At 37.0% G+C, this 15,119-nt stretch overlaps 1 protein-coding gene across 2 annotated transcripts in view; it reads left to right on the forward strand.

Moving 5' to 3' along the window:
• TTC17 (tetratricopeptide repeat domain 17) overlaps positions 1-15,119 on the forward strand; it is a 55,445-nt gene that overhangs the window by 12,618 nt on the left and 27,708 nt on the right. The window contains exons 2-16 of one of the 2 annotated variants that reach the window (XM_062494252.1): positions 310-399; positions 1,720-1,889; positions 2,889-3,000; positions 4,123-4,254; positions 4,956-5,065; positions 5,359-5,503; positions 5,882-6,021; positions 6,256-6,416; positions 6,733-6,845; positions 7,778-7,918; positions 8,351-8,466; positions 9,582-9,756; positions 10,266-10,343; positions 12,488-12,712; positions 14,856-15,042. In XM_062494252.1, coding sequence (XP_062350236.1) covers positions 310-399; positions 1,720-1,889; positions 2,889-3,000; positions 4,123-4,254; positions 4,956-5,065; positions 5,359-5,503; positions 5,882-6,021; positions 6,256-6,416; positions 6,733-6,845; positions 7,778-7,918; positions 8,351-8,466; positions 9,582-9,756; positions 10,266-10,343; positions 12,488-12,712; positions 14,856-15,042 — 2,095 coding nt within the window. Of the gene's footprint in view, positions 1-309; positions 400-1,719; positions 1,890-2,888; positions 3,001-4,122; positions 4,255-4,931; positions 5,066-5,358; positions 5,504-5,881; positions 6,022-6,255; positions 6,417-6,732; positions 6,846-7,777; positions 7,919-8,350; positions 8,467-9,581; positions 9,757-10,265; positions 10,344-12,487; positions 12,713-14,855; positions 15,043-15,119 lie in introns of both variants that reach the window. The other variant, XM_062494253.1, reaches the window with a different exon arrangement.

Below are 15,119 nucleotides of genomic sequence, written 5' to 3' on the forward strand. Positions count from 1 at the left end.
TTTCAGCAGTAGGTACTCCTGATGTTTGTTGTGGAAATTTATTTGCCTCTTATGCTTAGAACTTGTGTGCCTGATTAAAATAGGTTTAAAGTTAAAGCACGGGTTGAATTGGCTTTTCAAATGACAATGTTGTTTGAAGTATGGATTTTCTTAATGAACATAATATGAAAGTTGACTGGACAGAAAACCTCTGAACAGACAAACTGTGATGGAATGAACATAACTGACTTCTTTTAAAATCACTGTAATTAGGTGAATGCATTAGATGTTAAGACATGCTGTTAAGTGTCTTGTCAAAATGTCTTGCAGGTGGATTCACCAATGAACTTGAGAAACCCACATGATTTGGTAATACTAATGAGACAAGAAACAACAGTTAACTACCTCAAAGAACTGGAGGTAAGGCATAACATTGAAGTACTAATTTCTGAACATACATTTCTTTTTTCTGTAGACTTTACAGTGAGAGTTTTAGATGGGGAAAATAATTTATTATTGGCAAAGTTCTCCTTCAATGAAAGGATGAAAAATTTTTTAGATTTCAAGATTTTTTTTCATAACCAGTCTCCAGTTCTATCATTCCCTGTTGCTAGTCATAAATCCTAATATTTTTGCATAAAGTCACTAGATTCTGTTGTACTGTATTTCAGAAGAACATGGAGTAAATCATCTCTGTTTTTCTTCAAGCCCATTTACTATTGAGGAGGGGGTCTCAGCCCACCTTTTTGAAAGAGGCTTTAATGAACTTTGAACTGATAAACTGAAGTTTAAATATAATAGGGGTTAGGTAAGCAAACAGCTCATCGCCCTTCTGGCCATGCACCCCTTTCTTGTGCCAGCTTTGGTTTTATCTGACTGGGATAACTAAGTGGAAAGCCAGATGAACACCAGAGGTAGCTTTAGGTGAATGGGAGAAGTAGGAGAAAGGAAAACAAGCAGGACTGCCCCTGGTGTGACTGTATTCAGCCAGTCTTTCTCATTGGGGTATACTCTTTTTTGTGGTGATGGACATTTTACCTGTCCATAGAATAATATTTGCAAGCTTTTTGGGGTGTGGGCTGTGGGTGTGGAAACTATTAATGTCCAAATTGTGGTATACAAATGAGTTTCAGCTGAAGTTACCTATTGTAATTTTGTCTACAAATTGCTAGTAGTGTAAATAGTGTAAACAATAGAGATTGTTTCACGCTAACATGTAATCAAATGTGTATGGCTTTAATCAGAAGTGCAGGTTTTCTCATTTCACAGGTATTCATGTTCAGTACTGTTCACATGTAGTCATGTTCAGTTCTACTTAGCACACTGAATGGTTAAGATGATGATGACTTGTTGCAATATCTTGTATTATTTCCACAAGGTCTTAGAGTGGAAAAAGGAGGGCCAGATGTGAAAGATTTGATGTACTTGTAGCCACCATTTCTTCTTTTCCTAAATGGCCTACCATGGATTTGGAATGATACTAGCCCACTTTTTAGGTACAACAGGAGAAATAAGGACTCATTCAAGGTGTATTATCTCTAATGAAAGCATTTATATGCTATCCAAATCCGAAAAAGTCCTACAGATGTTATAAAAAATCAGGAACTATTCCCAAAGTTTAATGAGAATTTTTTAGATTTTTTTTTCAAATGGATTTTATTTTAAGGAAAACGTTGGACTGTTGAATCATAGCAGCTATAACGTTTGCTTTCATGCTTCTGTTTTCTTTTTTTCCTACAGAAGCAGTTAGTTGCTCAAAAGATTCATATAGAGGAAAATGAGGACAGAGACACAGGGCTGGAACAAAGGCATAATAAAGAAGATCCAGACTGCATTAAAGCAAAGGTGCCCCTGGGGGACCTAGATCTGTACGACGGCACCTACATCACCTTAGAGAGCAAAGATATCCGGTAATAAGATGCTTTAATGAGGTGCTTTATATTCTGAGATTTTTACTGAATGAAAATAAAGTCAACTACCTCTAAATGCAAGTGAAAAATTGCTAGCACTGGCTTTCTTTAGATGGCAGTTTTTGTTTTGTGTTACTGTGGAATAAAATGGAAACAGCATCTGCCAATATTTGTGAACAGGTACAACATATAAATGCTGTTTCCCCCAAATTGTGTATGCTAGCCCTGCCCTGAAACCTCCTTTCTGTTCCCTGTTCTACCACTGTTACTCTATACTTATACAACCAGACATTGAATTAAAGTGAAATATATCATGTAGAAGGGGATTGAATTTGCTTTAGTGTGCTTTCAGTGTTTTGAGCTAGATATTTATTGCAGTGGAAACTGTCTTGAATTAAATTTGAATGAAATTCCATTGATTACCAAGCTGTTGAACTTTCTGGTCATATTTTGTCCCCTATGTTTAGAAAGTGAAGGATGAGCAGACAGTGTACTTGACATTCAGCTTCACTGGTAATTCATCTTCAGGAATGACTGTTTTGTTTTTAATTGTTTTGTTTTTTTAAATCATAATCACATGAGTACTCGAAGTGGGAAAAGATCAATTTTATTGTCATACACCTTCATTTGGACTTCTCATCACCCATATTTAGGATTGGTTTGTTTGTTTCAGTTGAAGAGTTTGCATTCATTGCCATTTGCCTGGCAGATACATCAATAATCACAGCAGTGGTATACACTAGGCTGACACTGATACATTTTGGAGGCTATCCAAATGTTGATATTTTCTCTAAAGCAGACAAATTTATTTACTTTATCCTATAGTCATGACATCCTGATACAACTGAACTCTGGTAATACAATAGAAATGGGCTAATATGCCCAAACAGGGCATTTCTGTAATGATTAAATCAGAGTACTCTCTATATCAGCTGCCATACTCTCTCTTAGGAACTTGAGCAGTATTTTAATCTGTAGTCTGCTGTGTTATGTCCTCAGCCCTGAAGACTATATAGACACAAAGTCCCCAGTGCCTCCAGACCTGCAGCAGCCAGACTGTACAAAAGTTCTAGATCTTCCATACAGCATCCATGCTTTTCAGCACTTACGGGTAAGTGAGCAGATGCAAGTAAGTGTTTTTCCCCATTAATAAGAGAAGTAGAAAACTCCTACTGGCAGTTCTCACTCAAGGTTGAAAGGTATTGTTATCTTCCTAGACTGTTTCACACTTTTTTTAAACTACAATTGGACCCTGATTAAAGTCCCTGTGTTTCGGAGGTTGTACCTGTTCCATCAGGTATACAGTTTCTCTTTTGTTATTTTTTGCCTTATTTTAGAGGATATTTTTAGGAAAATTGATTACTTTGTTTTCATAACACATTTCATTAGCTAATTGGTAGCTTTCATTGGACTACTACTACTAGCTTGTGAATTGTCTCTGTTGAAATTTGGAGAGTGCTGAACAGGGTCGTTAAAATGTGTGAAGATCCAGGATCAAAAAATTGTTTTCAGTTTTGTTGGTAGCTCCTAACAAACCTGAATGTCTGTTTGGCATCTGGATGCCAAGCCCTAACCCAGAGGATGAGATAATTGTTCCCTACTAGTACAAAGTTTAGCTGCTTTAGAAAAGCTACAGTGGAAGAGTGGTAGGAAAATTAGTTTTGTCAACAGCATTATATTGAGCAGATTTTCTAAAGCAGATGCAGCTTTAGTGCTTTTATCTTGATGTTTATTTTATTGCAAGTCTTTTCATCAACAAATAAGGATTTTCTTGCAGCTAAACACTAAGTGGAGTTTTTTTTAGCTCTGTTCCTGGTTCTGGGTGTATTTTTGAAAGAAGTGTGCCTGTGCTTGGGGAAGGAAGGAAGGAAGAGAAGAGGTGTGAGGATATGTCCATTGTGTGTATGTAACCTGACAACCCTGACTTAAGTGCTTCAGTGGTCATTAGTGAAATCAGTAGCTGCCAGATGCACAGTGCTACCAGAACTGAATATTTCCCCTGTGGAACTCACAAGCAGAGGCTGCTTTTGGCTGCTTCCTTTGTTTTCCTATCTGCAGTAATATATATTATTATCTGTTAGAGGTGAAATTGTTCTATCAATTCCCAGAGATCTTGAAAGGAAGATAAGATTGTAAAATAACGAAGCCATACATTTTCCCAGGAGTCATGCTTTTGTTTATATTTTTCTAGTCTTAAGTGTCAGGAAATAACTATATTCAATTTTTATTTTAGGGTGTCCAGGAAAGAGTTAATCTTTCTGCACCCCTGTTACCTAAAGAAGATCCAATCTTCACGTACTTATCACGGAAGCTGGGAAGAAGCATAGAGGAAATAGGTCACCGTATTTATGATGGGCTCATGAAGGTACGGAACTATAATCTTGCTGGATACACAAAAACCAGTGCTGGACAAGTCCCACAAGTTTGGATACACCTGTACAAGCAGCTCGCATCCAGCTTTGCACATGTATTTTTGGCTTACTGTTCAGTTTCAAAAGGCATACTCTCAGTTTCTACCATTTTCTGGTAGGCAAGTAGAGGTAAGAGAGAGAAGGCATCAGCAAAGCCAGTAAATAGATACTTACTGTCATCTTTAAGGACTTACGTAGTTATGTTGTCTGGCAAGCCACATTAATTGCTTTGTCAAGGTAATGGTTTTAAACAAAAAATACAGATACTTGAAGAGCAAAGAAGGAACAACAGTACTGAAGTGTGTATGTTTTCATTAAATGTCTTCCTACAAAATCTAGGAACCCTCATTGAATGAACTCCAGCTAAGATGCTGATGCTTAAATTACTGTCACCTCTCATTTCACCTCATTTTGTATTTTTACCTGCCTGAAATGCAGAAATTCTGTTTCTTTAATACATTAATATGCTAGTTCAGTGTTCCTAAACATTGACAACTGTTGCCAAATGGCAGCTTTCCAGTGGAAGAGGATAGCTTAGAGCAGCTGAGCACCAACTTTGGTGCTCAGCTTTTCATCCTATAGTGATTAAAGCCCTGATTAACCTTTTAGTTCATGTTTTAAGTTTGTACAGTTCATGTGTTTCTCCTTGCTGCAGAACTCTTCTTCCTGGGTACTCTATAACATGGCTTCTTTTTACTGGCGAATAAAGAATGAGCCATACCAAGTAGTAGAATGTGCCATGCGTGCCCTTCATTTTTCTTCAAGGTAAGAATTGCTAATAAGGATTTCTTCTCAGTTGCTTTTCTAGTTATCCTAATTAGTAAACAGGTTTTGGTTTCTAAGACAGTAGCCTAAGGAGTAATCTGTGTTACTTGTTCTTGCTCTCTATGTGCTATGCTAGGCATATAAATACTTGAGATATTCTTCTAGCAAGTGATATATTTTAATGTATGACGGGCAAATTAATGTATCTTTGTGTGTGATTCTGACACAGTCTTACCTTCCTTTAATGTTAGTTTTTAAATTTTTTTCCTTTTTGTTTTCTTTTATTCTTTTAGGCAAAATAAAGACATTGCACTGGTAAATTTGGCAAATATTTTGCATCGGGCTCACTTCTCTGCAGATGCAGCTATTGTGGTTCATGCAGCTCTGGATTACAGTGACTTCTTTACCAGCTATTACACTTTAGGAAATATATACGCAGTAAATACAATCTTTATATTTTCCAAGACTTGAAGAAAATTAATTACTTAATCTTTTGGGGTTGACTTGAAATACTTTACTCTTTTACAGTGTGTCTTGTGCTCCATGTGAATCTCATGCTTAATGCTTAAGATTCTGTCAAGATACTTATATTCAAAAGTGTGTCTTTTAGCAAAGGCTTTTATCTGCACCTGGAAATAAATTCTAGTAAAATTATTCTGCAGCCTTTCTTTAGTAGATATCGTAGCTTGAGTGTTAGAAATGACAGGCTGCTTGTTACCTTAAATAAAAATTTAAGTTAATGGCATCTTTAAAAACCGAGTATTGTTTATCAAATATTACTGCACCATCACTGATTCTCTCTTGGTCATTCTTCAGATGCTTGGAGAGTACAACCACTCAGTCCTGTGTTATGATCATGCTCTACAGGCCAAACCAGGGTTTGAACAAGCTGTAAAAAGGAAGCATGCTGTTCTATGTCAGCAAAAACTTGAGCAAAAATTGGAAGCCCAGCATAGGTAACTGAAGTATCCCAGTGGCAATGCATACAATCAAACTTAAGGAATTCTGTTGCAGCAATTATTTACATTTCAATAAGAATTGTTTTTAAATTTCTGTATTTCTTTGGTTATGCAGTAGAATTAAGCATAAGAATACTTTAAGAAATGGAGAGTTGAAAGTGTGGAAGAGTGTAGGAAAAGGTGATGTTTTAGCAAGCATTCAAAGTAAATCTTCTCTGTTTAATTTCCAAGATCACTTCAGCGAACATTAAATGAATTAAAGGAATATCAAAAGCAGCATGACCATTACCTTAGGCAACAAGATGTTTTAGACAAGTACAAGCTCATCCAGGAGGAACAAATCTTGAGGAACATCATTCATGAGACACAGATGGCAAAAGAAGCTCAATTAGGTACAACTTTTTAGTGTTCATGCTCATTAAAGCAATGAAATATGGCACATGCTCAGATGAGTGTCTGGATATAACTTCTTCATATGTTAAGATGGCCCTGAGTGGCTCTTGTGTTTTGCTTATTAAAGCAAGAGATTGTAGTGTGTTTTGAACAGGGAATTCTTTTTGAGTCTTTTGGAGTTGGAGTTTGCTCTGGGCTGATGGAGTAAATAAAAAGGATTGACCAAACTGGGGGCAGAGAGGTTGACTGTGTGCTGTCTTTGTCTTCTCAGAAACCACACTTCTCTAGTATAAAAAAATACTTTGTGCTCTGCAGGGAACCATCAGATTTGCAGATTGGGCAACCAGCAGCATAGTTTACACTGTCAGTGGGATCAGCCTGTTCGTTACCACCGTGGAGACATTTTTGAAAATGTGGAATATGTTCAGGTTTGTCTGTGAATTGATACCACTGCTTCAAGTTACACCCCATTTGCTTTATTAGCAAAATAATTTCAATATTTTCAGGGTTGATAAAAGGGCTACATTTTGGGTGTGGTAATTATAGTGAGGAATCTTAGTCTCTTCCTTTTCCAGAGTGCAAAGTGTTTTAATGTGCATTCCTTTTGATGTTAATACAAGCTGAGAGACAGTGAACTATAGAAATACAGAGGGTTTCTTGTGAAAGACTTTGTTTTACTTAGAAAAGAGAATTATTTGAATTCAAAAACTTCAATTTAGTCCAAAGCCTTAATTTCCTCTGATTGCATCAAGAAAATTTGGTACAAGAGTACTAAGAAGTTTGGGAAGCAAGGTGTGTGCTAATACTGAAAATCCAGAATGACAGCCACCTAAGCAACACCTCTGCTGTGTTAAAATTACAGATAAGGATTATGATTTTAGTTATTTCACAATGTGGAGTATGTTGTAAAGTTTCCCCTTAACTAGTTTAAGAAATAGGAATAATTATTTTTAATTTTGCTGTTGTCTTCGATTGTTATTCCCTATTACAGTAATTTTAAATTCAGATAACTGAGATAATTCTAAAAGCCATAAGTCTTATCAATTCTGACTTGATCTCAAGCTGTGCAATCTAGACGGGTAGATTCTATTTGTGTTCTATTGCAAGTGTCTGCTTAGTATCTTTTAGCATTTTTTCCCTTGATTTTGCACTTGTGTTTTCATTGTTGACTTGTTTACAGTATGAATGTTACTCTTGCATGGTCTGAGTGGCTTAAATTCCATTTTTTTTATTCTGCTACCCACATTTCAACTCATCAGAAAAGCTTAATTACATAAGTGAGGAGACGAAATAACATGGAAAAATTCAACAAGGAATGTAACATCTCCTTTATGAAAAATTGTCTTTCCATTGTTTCTAGTTTGGTGAAGACTCTTCAACTTCTAGTATGACATCAATGAATTTGGATCCTCATACAAACCAAAGTGTTCACAGCCAGTCCTTGCAGTCTTCCCCTGTGGCTCGTTCTGTGGTTTCAGTGTGGAGTGTGGAACCCAGCAGAGTGAGTGAAGAGGATAAGCTTTGCCCTTTCACAGAGGAGGAGTGAAAGTGAATCCTCTCCTTGTTTATGTGAAACTTCTTAGTGTTTGGGCCACAGTTTTGATGTGTGACAGCACTGGAAAATGTAGTATTCTGAACTTCTTCAACATACAAGCATCTGTCTAGTTTCTCTCTATTGGTTTCCCATCCTTTGAAACTACTGCAGCACCGAGGGAGTTGTTCTGTAAACATCTGCTGCCAGTAAAGTGGTACAGCTAAGTAAAGGTAGAAATTTCAATTGCTGATGTTAAAAAAAAAAAAAGGAAAAATAGTAGTTTTAAATATCTCTCTTTATTTTCTTTCAGACTATCCTTTACTATCCCATTTATTACCTTGTTCATTAGAACATTAAAAATGTTGAGAAAATACTAAAAATAATTCCTTTCCCCCTTAGGCCAAGCAACATATTCTTTGGCCTCAGCGGTCAGAATGCATGAAATCTTTCCCTAAAATTCCTGACCCAGAAGAACTGCCAACTTATTTCTTGCCTCCAGAAAACAGGGGATTCAGGTAAGTGTTGATTTTTAAAAGCTGTATTTGTAGATCTTTATGTGTGAAGAGTATTTTCTTTCTGGAGAGGATGGATCCAATTAGGAATCAGCAGCAGAGAGGTGTTCTTACCTCTCTCTCTGGCCTTTCCACAGAAGGAAGGCATTTTCCTTGATTGTTGTCTTTGCTATAAGTATAGCAGCCAGATCCAATTTCATGGTGATTCTTGCCTGACTGTTAGTCCAGGGTGAACACATTAAATACAGACAAAATGAGGATTTAAGCACAAGTCTGAATGTCTTGTGGACTGTATCAACAAAAAAAAAAAAGTACTTTGAGAGAGAGAATGAGGTGAGCATCTGTTTAATAACTACAGTTAACTCTTGTACATTGCATACAACCTCTTAGCTTTAGTTATGATGACAGAAGATGAAGACCACCAGAAAACAATAAAAAGGATTAGGAGTGGAAAAGTCCAGCTCATTCCTTTGGCATAGAGGTAGAAAATTAGCTTAGTCATGGAAGAGTCAGTAATATTTGTTATTATATAGGATAAAATAAATGTGTCTGTACTGCAATAGCTAGCTTACGTAAATCAGTGCAACGTTATAATACCCTAGTCACTTAAATTTTAAGTGGTAGTAAAAAAAAGCTGGTTTGTTCTATCTAGTTTGTATAACGCTAGTACTGAGCTTGTGTTAAAGATTCCCAGCTACAAACATCCAGCAGCTTCCTTTGGAAAAAAACAGTGTTCATCTTAGAATGTTCTTTATATGTCATTTGGCTACCTCTTGATGTTTTTGAAATCAAGTTATAGGGTAAAAAAAATTTCAACTTTTTTTTTTGTCACGTATCTGTTTAGTCCTAAACTTCACAGAATCCTTATTAGCATAATATGAGAACCTTCTGTTATCTCTGCTGCAGTGTTCATTGTTCTTGTTATTCTGTGCTTAAAAATGGAAAGTAAAGACATTATAAATTGCTTCTCAAGGGAAGGGTGGTCCTTGAGTTCTTCATGTTTGCAGCTTGTGTCTCATAGCAGTCTGCAGTATGAGGCTTAGCAGGTTGTTGTATTTCTACATGAGGTCATGCAGCATGTGCTGTATATAATTTGTCTTGGTTCTCCTTATTGCTAGAATCCAGCCAGTACTGAAAATCCCAAGAGATACTGTTGAGCATGGAGAAGCACAGGCACCAGATTGTTCGTCCATTACTGATGCTCGTAATAATGAATCTCTAAACATACTGATCAAGGAACTAGACACTAATCTAGATTTGAAATTCAGGATGCCAGACGATCAAGCAAGACAAGTAAGAGATATTTTCTTGGTGATTCTCTTCTGGTTTAGACTCCTCATCTTTATTGCCTTAAGCATGTTATTTAGATCATGAAAGTTTTTGGTATTTCACGGTAATTAGTTCTTCTGAAAAATTTGGACAAATTCTTTCTAGTAGTAATGGAGAATGGAGAAAGGGTTAACTTGTCTGACTTTCAGATGCTGACCAATAGCACACAAATTGGGAAATTTAATTTACTCTTTGAAATCACATCTTTCTTTTTAATCTAACAGTCATTTGATATGATTAATTTCCAAGAACTATAGCATTCTACCAAGCTGGTAACTTAAGACCTTCATATTGCGTTCTGGAGAATTGGTTGCTATAAATGTTACGTGTTCACATCCTCTTTTTAGTAAAATATCTTTATCTTCCCTTTGCTAAAGAGAAGATGTAAGGAAGCAAGTGTAGAATGGCCCTTGTGGATCTTAACGGTAGAATTTATTCAGTTGTTTGGGGGAAAACAAATCTTTGTGTTCCAGGTTTTGCATTCTCGTATCAACAATGAAACTATTACGATGAAGAAGATAGGAGTGTTTCTAGATCGTGCCATGAAAAAGGTATGTCAGTCTGTCACGAGGTGAATTCAGAATTCTTACTTGAGATTTGTTTTTGTATTTCTAAAGTAGTCAGTGATGCACTAGGAAGGAGTTTATTTGCTGCCTGTAACTGAGATGAAACTAACTTAAAAATCCATGTTTACAAGTAAGGCATACATATATAGAGAAGTATCTGATTTAGCTTGATGTGGACCAAACAGCCCTGTAGTTGCTTGTTCTTGTTGCAAGAATATGGAGCAGCAATGTATCAGCCAATTCTGGCAGCCATTTGCTTAACTGGGAGAAGGAGCTTGGAACTACTCCTCCTTCCTGCATGCCTGCCTTGTGCTCTTCCTCCTCCTTCCCACTAGCCTGCTTTTCCCCCTACTCTCCCTCCAAGGAAACCAACCCTCTGTCAATCTTCTGTCAGGATAATTAGCACTCTGGGGCAAAGAATATACCTCTGTATAGAACCCTGTGGAATGCCACCTCCATCTTGCGTGGGGCCTTTGAGAGTCAAATGACAGGAAGCATTGAGAGAGACTTTTTGACATGTCAAGCTGATATTTCTCGATTTAACTTTCTTGTAGAAGTTGTGTCAAGGTTTTATGTGTAGATAACTTTTTTAGTCTACAATCAGTACCATTTACTATGTGCATCAGTCTTAACCAGGAGAAAAATGAGCAGTAGGAGTTGATTCCTATTATTATGTTGTTCAGAACAGTCCTGTACATGTCTAATGTCACACTGTGCAGTGCATGAGTATTTTGGTTTTTACTGTAGTAATCTGTTGCTGTCATGCTAAAAGCCTGAACTTTTCTGTCTGCTGATGTAAGAATACTCTTGTGTCTTAACTGTTCTGTTAATGATAAACTACTTAGAACAGGAATGCCATAGTTAGTATCTTTGTATTGGGAAAGACAAAATGCTAATAACTTGCTGAGGATTTAGTTAGGGAGGCCATTGAGACCTGTGAATGGAGAGTAATTCAGTGAGGAGTTTGGAATGAAGAATGTGCAAGTAATGTTATGTATGTGCATTGCAAAACAGGGGTCATTAGTAATCTTGAAATCACAGATTTTGTAAGGTACTCCAAACAAAGAATATTATATAATGTTGATACCTTCCAGTTCATCTAGAACTCTGACCATAGTTAGAACCCTTCTGTGGGAGGGTTTTTTTAAAACCGGGAACAATGATGTTCTTACTAACTCAAAATAGTATCATTGTTTTGCTTCCTTAATCCTAGCTGCATGTTTCCTACTCAGGCATGCATTTGGGTTTCAGACATGTAGGTAGGACTGAGGATCCATTTCAGGTGTTGCTTTTATACTGTAAATGTTTTGTAGAATTGGATAACGCAGAATAATGAAAATAGTAAAAACTAGAGCGTTTCTGAATAATTTCGAAGTGCATCTGAAAGTGGATGTTTTACCTACCTCTGTCAACCTGTCAGTATTTTTCAATTTTGCTATTTCTTCTCTAGAGTGAGTGCTTGTTTTTGCTGTTATAGGTTGAAGAGGAGGAAGGAACATTCAGGGTATATTTGACACTTCCTCCATTCTTTCAACTGCCCTCACTTACTGCTTACTATTTTATAATCTTCAAACAGTATCTAATGCTAGTGAAAGTTGTCAACTTACTTAAGACAAATAGCTACCTAAATCTAAGAAAAAACAAGTCTGAAACCTTACATTGACAGGGAAAGGTAATGTTAGACACAGGAGCTGGAAGCATGTCTAACTGTAATTTAATAGCTGCCTGACTTTCAAATTCTAGCATTTTACATAGATCTGTGATCTGTGTTTGTATAATTTTAAGACTATGAAGTGGCACACAAGTCTTGCTTCCTGTAGTGAACTAACCATTATCACTTGTATATTTTAAGAGATTTTGTGGTCATTATACAAAGCATTCCTATGAATAGAGGGTGAGCAGCAGCTGCTACTAAATTACAGTTCAGCCTGTAAATCGTGTCCATTTGAGTAGAATGGAGCAGACTGAATAATCTGCTAATAGTCACAGCAAAGTCTAATTTGTATCTAGTTAACAATGTAGTATGCAAGAGTGAGTTCTGTTTGCTTCTTACTAAAGAGCAGGCATTTCTGTCTTCCTGAGACACCTCTTTGTGGGTGTTTTTATCCTTTTCCCTGACTCTCCTATAGCCAGAAGATCCTCTGTGGCTTGTGCTTAATGAAGCTGGATTGTACTGGCGTGCAGTTGGAAATAGCACCTTTGCTATCACCTGTTTGAAAAAAGCATATAATTTGGCTCCACATGAGTATCAGGACATTCCTCTGGTCAATCTTGCTAACCTCTTGTTTCATTATGGTCTTCATTCGGATGCCAGCAGACTCCTGCTGAAGGCTTTGGCCATCAATGCCTCTGAGGTAAGATGATGGGGTTTGTGTTGGCTCAGCAGTGAATGTGTTTTCCTTTATTATTTTCTAAATACATGTTACTTGTGTGTACCTGTGCATGCACTTCATCTTCCAGCTTGTGATTTGCAATGGATATTAATTTTCATATAAATTCTTGACTGCACCAGGGATGATGCTGATTGAGAATACAAACATCTAAAGAAGTTCTTTTAAATCAGTGACAGACTTCTAGCCTCCCAAAAGCTGTATTATCAACAGTGCCTTCAAGGAATTTAGTCCAAGTGCTTTGCAGCATTTTAACCTAAAACAGAGATCTGTCAAGCTGTCAGCATCGTATCTTGATTCTTAAAACCCTTAGTGTGTGTTGCCACCAAGATCTTTGACTGTATAGATATCTTTCTGTGACACTTGACTTTTTATCTGTACAGTTTTATTTGTCCCTAGGTTTTGTCTACATAGGGGAAGACGTGTTCTAGTTGTTTGGTGGCATTACTTCTAGCCATAGATTCAAACCAGGTTTTTGTATTTCTGAACAGTAACATGGTAAATATTCTGTAGGTTATCATCTGTGTCATACAGACAGTTTCTGTATAAGCTGTTTGAACTAGAACAGTTGTGAAAAGAAAGGGGGAGGGAATGGCATAGCAGGGAACAGCTTTACTCTAGCAGGTAATTTTCGTCTTACATTTGAGATGCAGTGAAGTTCAAGTGACTTCTTTCCTGTGCTTCTACCTCTGTAGTTAGATTAACAGAGTTTAAACCTGCCGGGCCATCAGTCACCTAGCACATTAAAAAGCTAAAAACAGGATCAAGTTATTCAATGTAGCATTCAGAAACAAGTTTTCAAGTGTTGGAAAGGAATGTTGTCCGTTTGGGTGGCAGGTAAGAGTGCAAAAAAAATAACTTCAGAAAGAACTATGCTTAAATGATGTGCCTTAAGAATAACACTTGTAAGCACAAGCTTGGAGGGGGAGGAGCTTAGGAATCCTTAGGACCATGCTGTGTGAGCAGGGCTTTTCTTCAGAAATACTTGCAAATCCTGCCTCATTACAGTACTGCATGCTCCTGTGTTTTTCAGGTGTATTCAGTCCTGTAGTACCTATTGTACCACAAGAGCTAGCAGGAGGCATTGTACTTGAATGATATTTCCTGGAATATAGTGGAAAGTAAATTCAAATTAAAATTAATGACAGCTACTGGGAGTAAAAGATGTGCTCTATCAGCAAAAGCAGTTAAAAAGAAAAAAAAATCCTGTTGCTCAGTTTGCACCATTTTCTAAATGCAGTTTAGTAATATCAGCTGAGTTGGAAAAATCTTCAGCTACTGCCCAATCTTCACATTTGTAGATAATCAATGTAAAAAACTGTTTCAGTGGGAAAAATGACTGCTGAATTACAATGCTACAGTCATTATTCTAGTAGTGTACTGTTAGTTGCAGCAATTTACTTTGTCCAAGTGACTCTTCAGTCAACCAATAAATGTAATGCTGTGTGCCTGTGTTAAAGTGTTAAGTTTTACCCAGTGAGAAAGTTGTTTATAATCTACTTTAAAAAAAAAATACATACTTTAGGGGTAGTACCCAAAACAGTAGACAAAAGCACTGTTTTACAAAGAATTGAAAGCCATAAATGTGTACCCCTAGGCTAGAGTGACACTGGTGTTTCCAGTAACCTAGCTTTGCTAAGGTAAATCTGAACACTCTTGGCAAGTGCAATGAATCTGTTCTACTAGAACACTAGTGATATTTTTACTTTTTTTTGTGGACTTCTAAGGATTCTAAATTGTCTTTGCACATTTCTGTTTAGTCCTTTGGCATTCTATGCAGTAAGCATTATGTTTCTGATTTTTGTAACTAATTAATGATTCATTTCAGTTTCTGTGTATTTAACAGCTGTTTTTTTGGGGTTTTTTTTATTGTCGAAAGATGGAACTCCTAACACAACCTTATGGCAAAACAGCTTTTGGTTACCACCAGTGCATCAAGCTGTTAGTTCTCTATTTATAAGAATAGGCAGTGCCTGTTCAAGAAGTTTTCTAAATTCTTTCCCACCAAATTTGGGAGGGTTTGACTTGACAAGGGTTTTTCCTAGTTGACTTCAGTATTAAACAGTGAACATACTTAGGCTGCAGTGTGTTGCTTTTCTCTTCACAGCCCCTGACTTTGCTGAGCCTAGGAAATGCATACCTGGCTCAGAACAACATTAGTGGAGCACTGCAGGCCTTCAGACATGCACTGGATTTGACAACCAGGTGCTTGGAGTGTGAAAGCAGCCTGAAGATGATCCGCTGTTTGCAGTTTTATCCTTTCCTGTACAACATCACCTCTTCTGTGTGCAGTGGTAAGCAACTGCTGAAAGGTGGACCACAAGTCAAATAATGCCTATTTGCCTTGGGTGCTGGAGATTTTTTTTTCCCC

Source organism: Cinclus cinclus, chromosome 6 (assembly GCF_963662255.1).
Source record: "Cinclus cinclus chromosome 6, bCinCin1.1, whole genome shotgun sequence".
NCBI classification, from domain to species: Eukaryota; Metazoa; Chordata; class Aves; order Passeriformes; family Cinclidae; genus Cinclus; species Cinclus cinclus.